At 41.6% G+C, this 16,470-nt stretch overlaps 1 protein-coding gene across 1 annotated transcript in view; it reads left to right on the forward strand.

Annotated features, from left to right (window-relative positions):
• Positions 1-16,470, forward strand: part of DNAH9 (dynein axonemal heavy chain 9) — a 381,289-nt gene that overhangs the window by 207,586 nt on the left and 157,233 nt on the right. The window contains exons 42-43 of the mRNA XM_003912358.5: positions 4,237-4,398; positions 7,773-7,969. Coding sequence (XP_003912407.4) covers positions 4,237-4,398; positions 7,773-7,969 — 359 coding nt within the window. The remainder of the gene's footprint in view (positions 1-4,236; positions 4,399-7,772; positions 7,970-16,470) is intronic.

Consider the following 16,470-nt stretch of genomic DNA (forward strand, 5'->3'; position numbering starts at 1 on the left):
ATTTACTGGTGAAACCACCTGGAGGTTTGTTTGGTAGAGGTTTTAAATTATAAATTCAAATTCTTTAATACATATAAGACTATTCAGATTTTCTGTTTCTTCATGCGTCAGTCATGTTAAGATATCCATGTTATCAATAGTTGCTAATTTACTGGCATAAAATTATTTGCAATATTTTCAGATTATCTTCTAAATATCTGCTGTATCTGACATTATGTCCTCTTCCTTATGTTGGGTATTATGTGTGTCTTTTCTCTTTTTTTCTCTTCATCATCCTTGCTAGGGAGTTAGCAATTGTGCTAGTCAAAAAACCTGAAGGGTATACCTGCATTATGCATTTGACTTTCTTACTGTCTTAATTTGATATCCATTTTGTATATTATTAATACTCACTCTTTGCTTTATAATTTTTATTCCTACTTACCCTGGGTTTGGGGTTAGTTTATTCTAACTTCTTGGCATGGCTACTTATATCATTAATTGTCGTCTTTTGTCTCATCTAAAATACTCATTTTAAGGCTATATAAATTTATCTCTAATCATACCATTAGCTACATCATGCAAGCTTTTATATGCTGTATTTTATTATCATTCAGTTGATAATATTTAATCTCCACTATGATTTCTTCTTTGACTCATGGAATATTTAGAAGTGTATTGCTTTTTTTCAAACATGTAGAGATTTTCTAGTTATCTTTCTCTTATTGATGCCTACTGTTGTCAGAAAACACTCTATATGGTTTTATTCCTTTGAAATTTGTTGAGACTGCTCTATGTCCCAAGATATAATCGATGTGCAGGTTTTTAAAAATGCATTCTGCAGATATTGGGCACGGTTTTATCAATATTCCAGTTAAAGCAACCTTGTAAATCATGTTGTTTAAAAAAATCCTATAATTTCTAGATTTTTTTGTCTGCTTGTTCTTTGAGTCCCTGAGAGAGATGTTAAGATATTTCACTGTGATTGTGGGTATGTTTATTTTTCCTTTTATTTGTCATATTCACTTTATACATTTTGAAACTATGCTATTTATTAGGTGCATACAAATTTAGAATTAGTATATCTTCCTAGCAGACTGATCTTTTTCTTATTTATTAAGTGCACTTCTTTATCTCTAAAAACGATGTTTGCTTTAAAGTCAATTTTGTATGACATATGACTATTCCATATTCTTTAGTCAATATTTTTATGACATTTTCACTTTCTTGCACTCAGCTTTTCCATATTCTTATATTTAAGGTGTATCTCCCATAAGCAGCATACAGTTGGGCTCTTTAAACTCCAGCCTGACAACATAGCCTTTTAATTACAATGTTTAGTTCATCTATGTTGTTTTATATAATAATATATTTATGATTAAATCTACTTACACTCTTTGTTTTTAATATATTCTACCTATTCTATTTCCTTTCTTCTCACTTCTTGTATTCTGTCAAACTAATTATGTTTTTATAATTGTTCTCCCTCTTTTAGCATAGTATATATCCTTTTGCTATTCATCTAATGGTTATCAAAGGCATCATTTTATCCTTTTGTCTTTTATAAATTAGCATATTTATTAATTGCCATACAATGCAAGGATCTTGGGACAATTTACCTCCCATTGACTTTTGTGCTGTCATTTATTTTAATCCTCTGTATTTTGAAAACCCACTGATATCTGTGTTTTAGTAATTCAACATTCCTTTAGAATTACTCATACGTTACCTTTTCCATTGCTCTTTATTCCTGTAAATTTCTGTTCTTTCACCTAGGATCATTTTTATTTCACTTGAAGAACTTCTTTTAGTATTTACTTTAGTTCATATCTGTTGGAGAAATATCTCGCAATTTTAATTTGACCAAAAATATATTTCTTATTTTTAAAAAATTTTAGGGGTGACTTGGATTTCTAGGTTGGTAGCTATTTTCTTTCAGCAATTTGAAGCCTTCTTTTATTGTTTCCGTTGAGAAATTAGCTTCAGACTTATCACTTACTAAATACTAATAATACAATTCTAAAAATAAACCACAACCTAAATAAAGTCTGTCAAATTCCCTACCTTTGAGACATTTGCCATCACCTGGAAGAAGCAAACCTGTACAAAGACAAAGTAATAATTTGACAACGGGTGAGGTGGCTCATGCCTGTAATCCAGCACTTTGGGAGGCCAAGGCAGGCGGACCACTTGAGGCCAGGAGTTCAAGACCAGCCTGACCAATATGGTGAAACCTTGTCTCTATTAAAAATACAAAAATTAGTTGGGTGTGGTGGTGCATGCCTGTAATCCCAGCTGTTCAGGAGGCTGAGGCACGAGAACTGCTTGAACCCAGGAGGTGGAGGCTGCTGCGAGCCAAGATCGCGCCACTGCACTCCAGTCTGGGTGACAAAAAGTGAGACTCTGTCACAAAAATACTATTAAAAATAATTTGAGAAACTAATAATTCTTCTGTAATTGAGATATATACATAAAGGCTCTGTGAGACACATGGGAGGGAACGCCACTGGGCAGGAGAGGTGTCTTGGGCGACTTCAACAAGAGGCTTCAATTGAGCTAGATCTTGAAATATGAGCATGGCAAGCAAAACAAAAGGCATGAAGGCACAGAAAAGGGTACAGGATCAGAACATAATGGGAATTTTCTGAAACTGGAATCTAGGTTTTTTGGGAAGTAGTGATAAGAGTGGTCATGAGGGGCCGAACACAGTGGCTCACGCCTGTAATCCCAGCACTTTGGGGGGCCGAGGCAGGTGGATCACCTGAGGTCGGAAGTTCGAGACCAGACTGACCAACACGGAGAAACCCTGTCTCTTCTAAAAATACAAAATTAGTTGGGCATGTTGGCACATGCCTGCAATCCCAGCTACTCAGGAGGCTGAGGCAGGAGAATTGCTTGAACCCGGGAAGCGGAGGTTGCGGTGAGCCGAGATTGAGCCATTGTACTCCAGCCTGGGCAACAAGAGTGAAACTCCATCTCAAAAAAAAAAAAAAAAAAAAAAGAGCGATCATGAGGAAGCAGATTGTAGTAACATTGTCACCAGACCTATATTCTATGCTAATGGATGTGCACATTATTCTCTGAATTTAAGTAAAGACCCATTAAATGATCCCTTTCCCTCTAAGACAAGAAAGTAAGCAATGAGAACAGGCACAGACATAGATGAGCTTGAACTTAGAGAATTTGTTGAGGTTATTGAGGGGCTCTAACATTGGGTCTCCACTTTTCAGTAAAAGAAAAGAAGGTTAGGACTTTGGCTAATAGTAACAGAAAAAGATGACAGAGAAATTTGAAAAGAATAATAAATATTTGAAACCAATCCTGTAGCACATAGGAAGGGGAACTGACTAGAGAGATAAATAAATAGATTGCTGACCTGCCAAGGTTAGCTATATCCATTCTAGCCCTTTGTTATAGTTCTGATTTTACATAGTCAATTGTTATCTGAATCAGTTTTCAAAATGGCACTTGTGGAATTGAAATATAGCAGAGAAACCACTTTTTCCCTCATTGTGGTTGATTCAAAATGTAGTGGCTAGAATTCCAGGCATTATAGTCAGGAAGACCTGGTTTCAAAAATTTGTGGTTTGAAGGAAGGCAACTTACTCTATGAAATGGGGCATGTTTTCTTTCTGAATTCCAATCTTCACATTATACAAAATGGATTTAGTAATAATTATTTCAGGGGATCATCATGAGTATTAAAAGAGCTTCATCTGGCAAAGCATCTAGTCCAATGCTGGCTTCAATAGCATCTAATCCACATAACTTGCTTCAATAAATTATAGCTGTTGCAGTTGTTATTTTTATGATGAGCACAAAAGAATAATTCCAATGTATTGAGTATGTAAAATGAGCAATACTTGTTTCCTTAGGCATATTAATTTGAATTATTTAGACCACTTTAGAAAGTCAGTATTTTTATTCTACTTTGAAAAGTGAGAAAACTAAGACTCAGAGATGTCACATGCCTTGCCCGAAGTCACACAGTTGCCTAGTGGTTGCCCACAGTCACAAGTCACATAGTGGTTGTGCAAGTATTTGAAGTCAGGTCTGTCTAACTGCAACCCTTGGGTCTTTCTTTACAAGCTCCCTTTCAACTTTCCAAGTATTCCCGCCACTAGAATGATCTACTATTTAGCAAGACAAGCCCTGGGCATCATCCCAGGTTAGATAAAATGCTCCAGAAAGTTTTCCTAGCTATTGTACCTCTGGATGGTTACTAATGTTATTTTGTGTGTGTCTGTTCCCTTGAAGGGCATTCTCTTCTCCTCAGTGGAATGTGTGAAATCCACACGGGATCTCATAAGGCTCTATCTGCATGAATCAAATCGAGTTTATCGGGATAAGATGGTAGAAGAAAAGGACTTTGATCTTTTTGATAAAATCCAGAGAGAAGTGCTCAAGAAAACTTTTGATGTGAGTATTGCCCTATGGATTTTTTTGTATTTGAAAAAAAAAAAAAAGATAATTATACAGATGATCACCCAAATGATAAAATCTAGCTGTTTAATGGAGAAAGGCCAGAGTCTAGGTGAGGAAGGAAATTCTGTCATGATTTTGCCCAGGTAAAAAGTGCTGAGGCAAGAATAGATGCAAATTAATCCCAGAATCTCTGTGTTGAGAAGTCCATAGAGATCATCTGACCCAAGTCTCTACATGGTACTTAGTCCCCTCGTAGCATTTCTCAGATTTGTCACCCCAGTGATGCTCTAGCATCCTTGAAAATGCATGATCCCATTGTTCCCAAGGCTGCCATTTTGGGGCCGCTAATAACTGGAAATTTTGAGCAATTTTGGAACTTGGAACATTTGAAATAATTTTAGAGACTGAACATTTGGTCTAATAATAATCTAGAAGTTATTTCTCTGTCCACTACTCAGGTCTACATGACAAACCCTCAAATATTTTAATGCCATTTATCTCACTCTCCCTGAGTCTTCTCTTCTCCAGGCCAAATAGCCTCAATGCTTTTAACCATTTCTGACATGGATTGGTTTCAAACCTAAAGAACTCTGACATCCTCCTGATTGCTCTCTCACCAGTCCTCCCCTCTGAAATTGTGGTGCCTGACTTTTCGTCGCACAGCCCAGCTGGGGTCTGACCAAAAGCAAGATCATCATTCTCCCTTTTCTTAAAGACTGTAGTTTTGTTACTGTGTTTCCCAAAATATGTCCTGCTAAACAGTTTTACTACAAGATACTTCTTGAGAAAGTGTCTGTCATGAAATAAGTTGAGAAAATGCTGTATTGTATATGACTCTCTTAGAAATTCATGGTGGATTTAAGACATTAAAGTCCTGAAATCTTGAATAACTCTAATTTACATATCAGTCTGCAAATGTAGTGGACCCTAAAACTCTTTCCTCTCATTAAACTTACTAATAATTTACATAAAAATGGCCCATAGATTATGCCTTGGGAGGCATTGATATAGTAGCACAGCCTGAGATCGTATTGTATTTCTTAGTGTCGAAATTACTCCACAGTGAACACTGAGCCTTCTATTAACCAAAGCCCCATCTTTTCCACACATCCTGCTTGTCTGTCCCCTCTGGAAATTAGAAATATTCAAATTTTGTATTTAGGTATGCTATGTTGTCCTTATACTCACCTTGTTTGGTTTACCTCCGTATTTTTTTCCTGATAACACCTTGACTCTACCTCTGAAAATATTTACCAGTCCATCCCAACCTATGTGACAGCCTTTTGAATGTTTAGACAGCATTTTAAGTCACTTATTTTAGTCTGCTTTTGACTAAGCCAGCCGTCCTAAATTCTTCCACTTCTCTCAGCATTGTTATTGGAGCCTGATGTTTGAGACCCTCATGTTAGATGCCTTTCTCTGAGCATTGTAGAGTTACCCAATTCAGGTACTCATTGCTGGCCCTGCAGATTAGTCTTCATTGTCTTTATAAGTTGATCTGAGCTAGCACTTCAGAGTCATAACACTTGAACTTTCAAATAGAGTTGCCACGTGTGAGTCTATGTACTAAGAGCACTGCCTTTTGATCACAGACCCAGATATATGAATATTGCCATTATCCTTCCCCAACAACATTTGAAATGCCAGCCTGAAGCACCCTTGGTCACACCAAATCTTGGTATTGGTATCAAGGAAGAGTTGCCAGATTTCCACCAACGAAGCGATACAATTCTGTTTCCACTATTCAAAGCTTAAGCTTCTCTGATTCATGGCCCTGTGTGATTTGGCATCACTATTAAGGAATCTTTGATTCACTGAGTTGGTTGATTTTCTCTCTGCCTTCTACACAGCATGGCTCTGATCATAAAATCGAAGACTTGTTTTGTTCATCAAAGAGTCTTTGTAAACCAGGCTTTCCAAAACTGTACTTTAGTTCCTCCTCCGCTAGATGGTTGGTGTCAATTGACTGCTATAAGAACAGATTCCCAGGACGTTAGCCCATTCTCGAACAGGGTAAATGCCTTCCCACATTATTTCCTCCGTCCTCATGTGTTTTCCTAATAGCAAGAATAGCCCTCCTGCACTGCATTTACATCTTATCCAAATGTCTGAGCATTTTTGTTACTGGTTGGCAAAGCCAGAATAGTTTAAAAGTTTTCTACAGTTTTTGAAACCACCTTCAAAATCTAATAACTTGTTTATTTCTAACTGTTTCCAGTCCTTTCTTCCTACACTCAGGCAGCAGCCCTGGTTTCTCTATAGATGTTACTGTCTTCCTCACTTGCCCTATATTAGGTTTGGTGAATCTTGTCCCATAGGTTTACATGGCTAACCCTACAGTGACTTATGCCCTGGGACGTGTGCCTGCTGATAAATAACATACTGGTTACCTCTTTCCCAGGTAGGTCTTCCAGTGTGAACTTTAGGAGGAAAAAACGACAGGTGGGGACAACTGCTCATGCTGGCATAACTTCCTGTTTGTGTCTTAGAAAACCTATTCTTTCTCGGACTTTTCTCCTCGATAACCTTTTCTCCCATCTGAAGTCTCAGGTATTTGGGTTTTGACAGGCAAGTAATTACTTTTTGTCTCCACTAACATGAAAGTTAAAAAATTGGTTTTCTCTTCAGTATTTAGAGGATACACTGGTGAAGAGACATATACTCCTTATCCTTCAAATTAATTGAGTTATACTATACTATAACCAGCCCATATTTATTCAACATGGTAACATTTCTCCTATGGGTGAGATTTGACACACAGCCCAAAATTGTTGTAAGTAAGGAGTTCTACCATAAATGCGTTAAGATTACCATAAATGCACCAGTCACCTGACGGTGGCTAGTAGCGCATTCTTCAGAAACCAAGTCCCTGGACCGAACCTATGAAGTCAGGGCTGGCAACATACTTGTGTAATCTCACAGGAAAAGATGTTGGATGGCTTTGCTGTGGATTGAGGACCTAGATCTGTTGAAATGTACATGCAGAAAGTGAGGCGACTGGGCCACGATCCTCTTCATTCGATACTGGCGAAAGAGCCCCCACTTAAAGAAAGCCACCCATCCATCCCTATCTACTCTTCTTCTCACAGAGGCACTCTCTTACTGTGCTTGTGAGGAGGCTCCATCCCACCTCCCACTTCCCATCCTCAGGCCATAAGGAATAACAAACATGACCTGAGGCGTCATGGAGCTGGTAGATGGATGTCAAACATCCACTTAAAAGGACTTCTCAAGAGAAGGACATGTTGGAAGTAGCACTGATGCTTAATTTCCAGGGAATGTGCAGAGCAAATCAGGTGTCTCTGCTCTGTGGAACCAAGCCCTAGGAGTCAATAATGAGGGCCCTTATTCCTGTGTCTCATCACCAGGATATTGAAGACCCTGTGGAGCAGACCCAAAGCCCGAACCTGTATTGTCACTTTGCAAATGGTATTGGGGAGCCCAAATACATGCCTGTACAGTCTTGGGAACTTTTGACCCAGACTCTGGTGGAGGCCCTGGAGAACCACAATGAAGTCAACACAGTGATGGACCTAGTTCTCTTTGAGGATGCCATGCGCCATGTGTAAGTGTGCTTCTCATCTTCCTTTTCCTCAGTTGCTTCCTCTTCCCAGTGACAGGGGGTTTCATTCGGCTATTTGAGGTCACTTCTGTAAAACCAGGAAAGGAGCTCCTGCTTCTGCCTTAAAGGTCAAGATGGCTGCTAGCAGAGCAGCTGCAGCTCCTGCCACCGGCCCTAGGGGGCAGCACAGTGCCGAGCTCAGGCAGGAATGGGTTCATTTCCAGGTCCGCCATTTGTTATCCTGGGCATGATCACAGTGACACCGAGGACAGACTTGAGGTCATAAAATGAGACCCAGAACAGCTCAGGAACTCCATCGCCACCTGGCTGTTAGTCCAAGGGTCATTTAAAAAAATGAGATAGGCCGGGCGGGATGGCTCACGCCTATAATCCCAACACTTTGGGAGGTGGAAGAGGGTGGATCATGAGGTCAGGAGATCGAGACCACCCTGGCTAACACGGTGATACCCCGTCTCTACTAAAAATACAAAAAAATTAGCTGGGCGTGGTGGCAGGCGCCTGTAGTCCCAGCTACTCGGGAGGCTGAGGCAAGAGAATTGCTGGAACCCGGGAGGCCCAGGTTGCAGTGAGCCAAGATCGCGTCACTGCACTCCAGCATGGGCGACAGAGGCTAGACTCCATCTCAAAAAAAAAAAAAAAGAGAGAGATAGGATTTGTGTTCAAGTGCATACATATTTCAAAAATAAATGTCCTTTGATGTTTTTGCCATCTAGTGAATCACTGAAAGTAATAACCAAGCCTCCAAGACTGTCTAGCCTCACACCAACACCATCCCGACCCTGCTTCTTACATTTCCCAATCTGAGACCTATTACCAGCGCTCACTGCCCTCCAAAATCCTTCCACCTTCCCCCAGGGTACTCACGGTCTTAGCAGCAACATCCACTTCATTTCAACTTCTCTGAACTTTCCCTTTACTGCCAAATTCTAACTGATACCTGACTGACCCCTGAGTGGAGGAAAGCTGTTTTTTCTTCCCCATTCTATGTGCCCCAGGACCTAGAGAGGAGTAAGTAACCTCCTTACCCCCAGTCCCCCAACCCAATGGCACATTTAAGTCCTTTCTTCTCTTATCCTTCACAAACCCCAGTTCTTTTGAGCACAAGTCACCTGCATTTCGTACTCATTCTTTCTCCTTGTCACTGTTACCTGCTGACAGCCAATTACTCCCCATCATCGGCTAATGGCCTTAGTCCCTGCCCGCCCTTCCTCCTCACCCATGTCTCACTCCTGGCATCTAGCTAATAATTCTTTCTGTTCCTTGGCCTGCTTGGCTCCCATGGTCTTTTCTTCTAGCCCACCTCCGCCCTCACTCTCATGTTCCTATCATAGGAACCCACCTCAAAATCCCAATTTCAAACATCCCACTTTCTGACCTGTACCTGCCACCCTCCCACTCATCTGCTCTAGTCTTTCATTCAATTTCATCACGACTTCATTCATTGGACCAACTACTTCCCCAGACTCCGTTGTCTCTCCCCCTACCATGTCTTTACTTTCCCTTTTTAAAAATTTAATTTAACTTAATTTAATTCAATTTAATTTAATTGTTTTTTCAGACAGAGTTTCTCTGTGTCTCCCAGGCTGGAGTGCAGTGGCGTGATCTCAGCTCATTGCAAACTCTGCCTCCTGGATTCAAGAGATTCTCCTTACTTTCCTTTTTAACCACCATAGACCCCATCATCCCAGTGCCAGCTCCCCTAACTTTCTTGTCATTGTATCCACAAAATCACTCAGGCTAAACCTCACTATCTTTTTTTTGTTTTTTGAGAGGGAGTCTCACTCTGTCACCCAGGCTGAAGTGCAGTGGTGCAATCTCAGCTCACTGCAGCTTCCGCCTCCTGGGTTCAAGCAGTTCTCCTGCCTCCGCCTCTGAAGTAGCTGGGATTACAGGCGCCCACCACCACACCCGGCCAGTTTTTGTATTTTTAGTAGAGACAGGGTTTCACCACATTGGTCAGGCTGGTCTCGAACTCCTGACCTCGGGTGATCCACCCACCTCAGCCTCCCAAAGTTCTGGGATTACAGATGTGAGCCACTGTGCCCAGCCGCAACTATCTTCTCATTTCACCCTGCCCCTAAGCAGCTAGACAACTGTTGAAGAAAAATCTCCCACCATGTTGATTGTTTTTGCTCCAGATCTGCAGCCATAAATATCAAACAGGCCTCAACATTGCTAGAAATTGCCCTCCTCTACCCTAGGCATGTTGCTCCTTTCACCATTCCATGATAACTGCATTACACATTTTCCTTCTCTTTTCAAACTCCCAGTGCCTTATTCCCAGTTAATGAGCACCTCTCTTTTTTCACTGGGATAATGAAAGTGACCAGAAGAGAATCTCACATCTTCCCGTCATCAAATCTAACAGCCTATGTGTATCCCTGCATCCCTCCCACAAGTCCTGCCTTCCCTACAACTTCGATTCATGAACACCCCTGTCCCTACCTAAGTCTAGTCCCTCCACCTGTGCCCTGGATCCCATCTCCTCTCACCTTCTCGGTGACTTCACCTCTCACTGTAATTATCTCCTCTCTCTCTCTCTGTCTCCTTCTCCCTCTCCTATTTTCTCTCTCCCCTCTTTTGTCTTACCCCATCATTAATTTCTGGATTATATGCATCAGCATACAAACATGCTATGTTATCACTTACCAAATAATAATAAACTATTCCTTGCCTCTTACATTCCTTTCCATCTACTACCCCCATTTCTGTGCTCCTGATTGCAATGATGCTCATCCAAAACGTTGCCCTTCTTTGTCTTACTTTCTCACTTCTGATTTCCTTCTCTGCCCACTTCTTAGCCCTTGAACAAAGCAATGCTTGTCATCGTCACCTCTGTAGTGAGATGACCCACGTCTTGCTGAAGTCAGTTATCACTGCTAAATCCTCGCCTATATTACATGATGCCCCTGTGACACTGGTCAATGATTAACCTCTCTTTTTACATCATCCGCTCATCCAACATGTATTTATTGATTAGACAATCTTAGGATGAGTGCCAGGATCCTAACCCCTAGGACAGTGTGTGGAACCTAGCAGGCACTCAGTAAAACTGCTTAGCATGTTATATGAGAATAAATCATGCAGAGGAAAACACAGAGGGAAGGGGAGTAGAGAGGACTGAGGGTGATCCTAATTATAAATAGGGTCATCAGGAAAGCCTCCCTGAGAGGATAGCATTTAATACGACTTGTAACTCAACATAGAACTCTGTATGTGCCAGGTGCATAGTGCGTTGCATGTATCATTACATTTAGTTTTCACAAAAACCCTGAAGAAGTCAAGTTTTGTTGCTGTCTCTATATTATCAATGAGGAACTGAGACTGAGAGGAGAGAAGTTGCCTAAAGTCACACTCCTCATAAATAGGTAAAACTTGCAATAGCACGATCTGGCTCTAGAGTCTGTGCTCTCTACTATCATCCTATGAAGCTTCTTCAAATATTTTCTTGTATCCCCCTAATCTGATGTGAACTCCATGAGCACACAGAGTGTCTTGCTCACTGCTGAAACCTTAGTACCTTAGACAATGCCTAGTGCATGGTAGGGTTCAGGAAATGAGGGATTAAAAGTTCAACCTGCCAGGCACAGTGGCTCATGCCTGTAATCCCAGTACTTTGGGAGGCCGAGGCGGGCGGATCACCTGAGGTCAGGAGTTTGAGGCCAGCCTGACCAATATGGTGAAACCCCATCTCTACTGAAAATACAAATTAGCTGGATGTGGTGGCGGTGTGCACCTGTAATCTCAGCTACTCAGGAAGCTGAGTCAAGGGAATCACTTGAACCCAGGAGGCGGAGGTTGCCGTGAGCCAAGATTGTGTCATTGCACTCCAGCCTGGGCAACAAGAGCAAAATCCATCTCAAAAACAACCACACAAAAAAGTTCAACCTTGTGAAGCTCCAGTGAGTATTTATTTTTCTCCTTAAGAGCCATCAGTATGTCTGTCATGTCTGTCATAGTCTTGGAATCGAGGCAAGTCTCTGTCCTTTAAGGGCGAATTTAATTTGAAAGAATTGTAAGTGATTCCATCAATGTGGCTTCCAACATGGGTGATCAAACTAATATTGTTTTTAGAAAAAAAAAAAAAAACAAGTACTGACTACAAACACTGGCTTTCTTCCATAGGCTTATAAACAAACTCTGAAGTTAATATCCAAAGAGAAGCCTGAGCCTCATTTAGCAATGGCAAAATAACTGGGAAAATGAACTGCCTGGAGGGGGAGAACTCTGAAGAATAAAGTGTATTTAGATGTATAATTTCCCATACGTTTGTTTAAAGACATCAACTACCCGTTACTTTATTCTCACTCTGCCCTTCCCTCCCTTCCCTGGGGCTCATGGACCTCTCGTTGCTGCCTCTACCAACCAAAAAAGCAGAAGGATTCCCCTTCTTAGATCAGAAAAAGGATACCAGGCAGTACAGGGAGAAACACAGATAACCTAAGAGTGTGGGAAGACTCCATGGCCTCGCACCACTGCACACACAGCGCTCCAGGAAGCTCCCACCTTCTGAGACCCAAAGTGGAGCAGGCTGGGCATGGTGGCTCACACCTGTAATCCCAGCTCTTTGGGAGGCCAAGGTGGATGGATCACCTGAGGTCAGCAGTTGGAGAACAGCCTGGCCAACATGGTGAAATCCCATCTCTACTCAAAATACCAAAACACTTAGCCAGGCGTGGTGGCGGGCACCCGTAATCCCAGCTACTCAGGAGGCTGAAGCAGGAGAATCACTTGAACCCGGGAGGTGGAAGTTGCAGTGAGCCAAGATTGTACCACTGCACCCCAGCCTGAGCAACAAGAGTGAAACTCTGTCTCAAGAAAACACACAGACAAAAAAAAAAAAAAAAATTGGGAGTAGGACAGAGCAGAGGAGGAAGGAGGCTGTGTGTGCCTTCCCGGCAACTCACAGGTCCAGGGAGCCAAGTTGAGAACGGATTTTTATAATAACTCCATCCAGCTGTTTGTTTTTACCACTCAAGCTCTCATCATCTTTTTTGTTAGAGCCCCTTACACCCTTCCCCAGCTTTGCTGCTCTCCCTTTCTGCAGCTTTGAGCTGAACTCAGTAACGGAGCACTGTGTAGTGGTTATAGACACAGGTTCCGGAGATAAAACCAAACCAAAGTTCAAATCCTTGTTCTGCCACAAATTGGTTGGGATGCTTTGGGAAGGATGCTTAACCCCGAAGCCTAAATATCCTCAGCTGGGGAATTAGGCTATTAAGAATGCCTGCATCGTAGGGTTGTTGCTATCTATGCGAAGTGCTTTGCAGTCAGTACATATTAAAGTGTTTTTTGTTTGTGCTATTGCCTTATTTCCTTAGTAGTACCACTTTTCTACTGACTTTCGTCACCACTTCAGCAGATTCTTGTTCTGCTTTGTCTTCAAGCTTTAAACCAGATCTTTTCCCCCGCTTTTGGCATAATCTCCATTCATCTTTTTCTGTCTGTTTTTTCACTCCCACATATATTTTCTTCTCTTAGAATCACTTAGCAATCATTAACAACAACAACAACGACAAACCCTCAGATGTACTTCTTTTGTGCCCTGAGAATCTTACCCATTCTCTAGGGGGTGTGTGTGTGCGCGTGTGTGTGCGCGTGTGTGTGCTTGCGCACATGCACATGTGTGTCTAGTCCAATAAATCAGCTTCCTCCAGCTGTGCGGTGGTGCATCTTCAGCTTTTGTTTTTAATCTCTCAGAAATTCAGTAATGGACTTAACTTAGACTGCCTTGGTTTTCTGGCCCAGGAGCCCTTTAGAATATTGATCTTCTTTTTAAATTTTGTAATTTAAATGCAGGGTTCTTTGCCCTCATCAGAGGTTGGTAATGAATCGCCAGCTGGAGTCCGGTGCTGACGGTTGCAGACTTAACCACACTTCTCTGGAAACTTCATCACTAACGATGCATTTCCCGTTGAGATATTGAATGGCATGGGCCACGCTAAGCTGAGTTCAGGCCTTCAGAATAGGGCTGGGGGGTTGGGTGACCCAGAGAACCCAGCTGGACTCCAACTCCTCCAACTCCTCGTCCATGCCTGCCTCTCTCTTTCCTCCACTAATCCTTTCCTGCCCCACCTTTCCTGAATCAGGAGAGAGGGCCTGGGTGTCTTAGCACCATGGTTTCTCCCGTCATCAGGCACCATCTCATTCTGACACAAAGCAGATAACCCGTTGCACCCAGCATAATGAATCATTGTGTGCATCACCCCAAATGTGGAGCTAGTATAAGGCGTGGGTTTTTCTGTTTAAATTTAACAAAAATGTATTAGATACCTTCAAGGTGCTATCACTGCAGAGAATACAAAATGAGTATATGCACTCTTCAGACATCTAGAAATTACGGTTTCATAGGAAAGCAAGAGAAGTATAAATCTGTCTGTTATAAGACAGAGTGTAAGTATCACAGTAAAATAATTAAAGTGGAAAAGTAAAATCATAAAATTACTGAATGTAGGTCAATAAATAACTCCTGAATATTTAAGTCAAAACATTTTAACTACATAAAATTTAGTAGTTAACTACGTCCAACTATAAGACCTAAAAATATTTATATATCTGAAACACCTTAAAAAAAAACAGAAGATAAAAGTGAGAAACTGGAGGGTAACTGAAAACATACATAAAGGGGTTTCACAAATTGAGAGAAACACTTCAACTGAAAAGCAGGCAATAGGCGTGAACAGAAAGTTTACAAAACAAAAATACTAAAATGCTTCATAAACATTTAAAAATGTTCGATTCCCTAGAAACCAAATAAATAAAAATAAAAACAGTAATTTTTCCACCATTAAATTGGCAAAGATTAAAAATTAGAGGTAAGGCTGGGCACGGTGCTCACACCTGTAATCCCAGCACTTTGCGAGGCCGAGGCGGATGGATTACCTGAGGTCAGGAGTTGGAGACTAGCCCGGCCAACATGGTGAAACCCCATCTGGAGAGGGTTCAATATTTCAGTCTGGATGTCTGAAACATTTGTAGCAATAAAAAGTTCTTTGGGGGCCAGGCGTGGTGGCAGGTAACTGTAATCTCCGCTGCTACTCGGGAGGCTGAAGCAGGAGAATTGCTTGAACCTGGGAGGCAGAGGTTGCAGCGAACTGAGATCGCACCATTACACTACAGCTTGGGCGAGAAAGCAAGGCTCTGTCTCAAAAAAAATTAAAATTAAAATTAAATGTAAGATGCAGTGGCAACAAGGGTTGGGGGCCAGACTCCCACACACTGCTAGCGAGATTTCAGAGCAGCAAGCACACCCTACAGGAGACATGGAGCAATGAGTACCCACAAACATTTAGCTTATTTATGTTCATTGTGAGCAAGTCATCAGTACATGCAAGAAATTTGCAGAAATAGGAAACTTCAAACCACAGAGGCTCAACACAAGCTCTGTAACTTTATATACACTCACATGTTGTTCATGTGTCGAACCCCACCCACCAAAACCCATACCCAGAGTTTCTTCCAAACTGGAGCTAGCTAGACCTTATGTTGCTCCACCAGTACTTAATTTGAATATGGCATTTCTAGTTATAACATCATTAACACAGACAGGAGCAGAGGATTGTAGCCCGTGCAATTCAATCTCAAACGTATCCCTTACTCTATTCGGCCAAACTTTACCTGAGGTTTTTTTTTTTTTTTTTTTTTTTTTTTGAGATACAGTCTCTCTCTATCACCCAGGCTGGAGTGCAGTGGAGCAATCTTGGCTCACTACAACCTGTAACCTCCGCCTCTGTCAATCAAGAGATACTCCTGCCTCAGCTTCCCTAGTAGGTGGGATTACAAGCATGCACCACCACACCTGCTAATTTTTGTATTTTTAGTAGACACAGGGTTTCACCATGTTGGCCAGGCTGGTCTCGAACTCCTGACCTCAGGTGATCCACCCACCTTGGCTTCCCAGAGTGTTGGGATTACAGGCATGAACCATCGCACCTGGCCCCCAGAGAACTTTTTATTGCTACAAATGTTTTAGGCATCCAGACTGAAATCTTGAACCCTCTCCAGACGGGGTTTCACCATGTTGGCCAGGCTGGTCTCGAACACCTGACCTCAGGTGATCCTCCCACCTCGGCCTCCCAAAGTGCTGGGATTACAGACGTGAGCCACCGCTCCCGGCCCAACTTCCTGTTCTCACACTCTTTTGGTCCCCAAATCACTAATACCTGCTGTCTCTTCTTCCATATCCATTTCTCTAAAGCAGCTGATCACTGTGTTACGTAGCCCTGCATTCACTGACTTAACACATTCTAATTCAACTAACATATCCAGTATATTCAAATCCTCCAATATAGCAGATCCACCTTTTGGTCAGTTCTACCTAGGAAAAGTACATATTGGTGCCGTCATTCTGTGTAGCAATCTCTAAAGAGTGTCTTACTGGCTCGACAGTTTTACTTCTAGAACTTATCCTGAGGTATAATTAGAAATATAAACTTAAAAAATATATACAGCATTGCTTATAACTGGAAAATGTTGGAAGCAAC

Source organism: Papio anubis, chromosome 17 (assembly GCF_008728515.1).
Source record: "Papio anubis isolate 15944 chromosome 17, Panubis1.0, whole genome shotgun sequence".
Classification (NCBI taxonomy): Eukaryota; Metazoa; Chordata; class Mammalia; order Primates; family Cercopithecidae; genus Papio; species Papio anubis.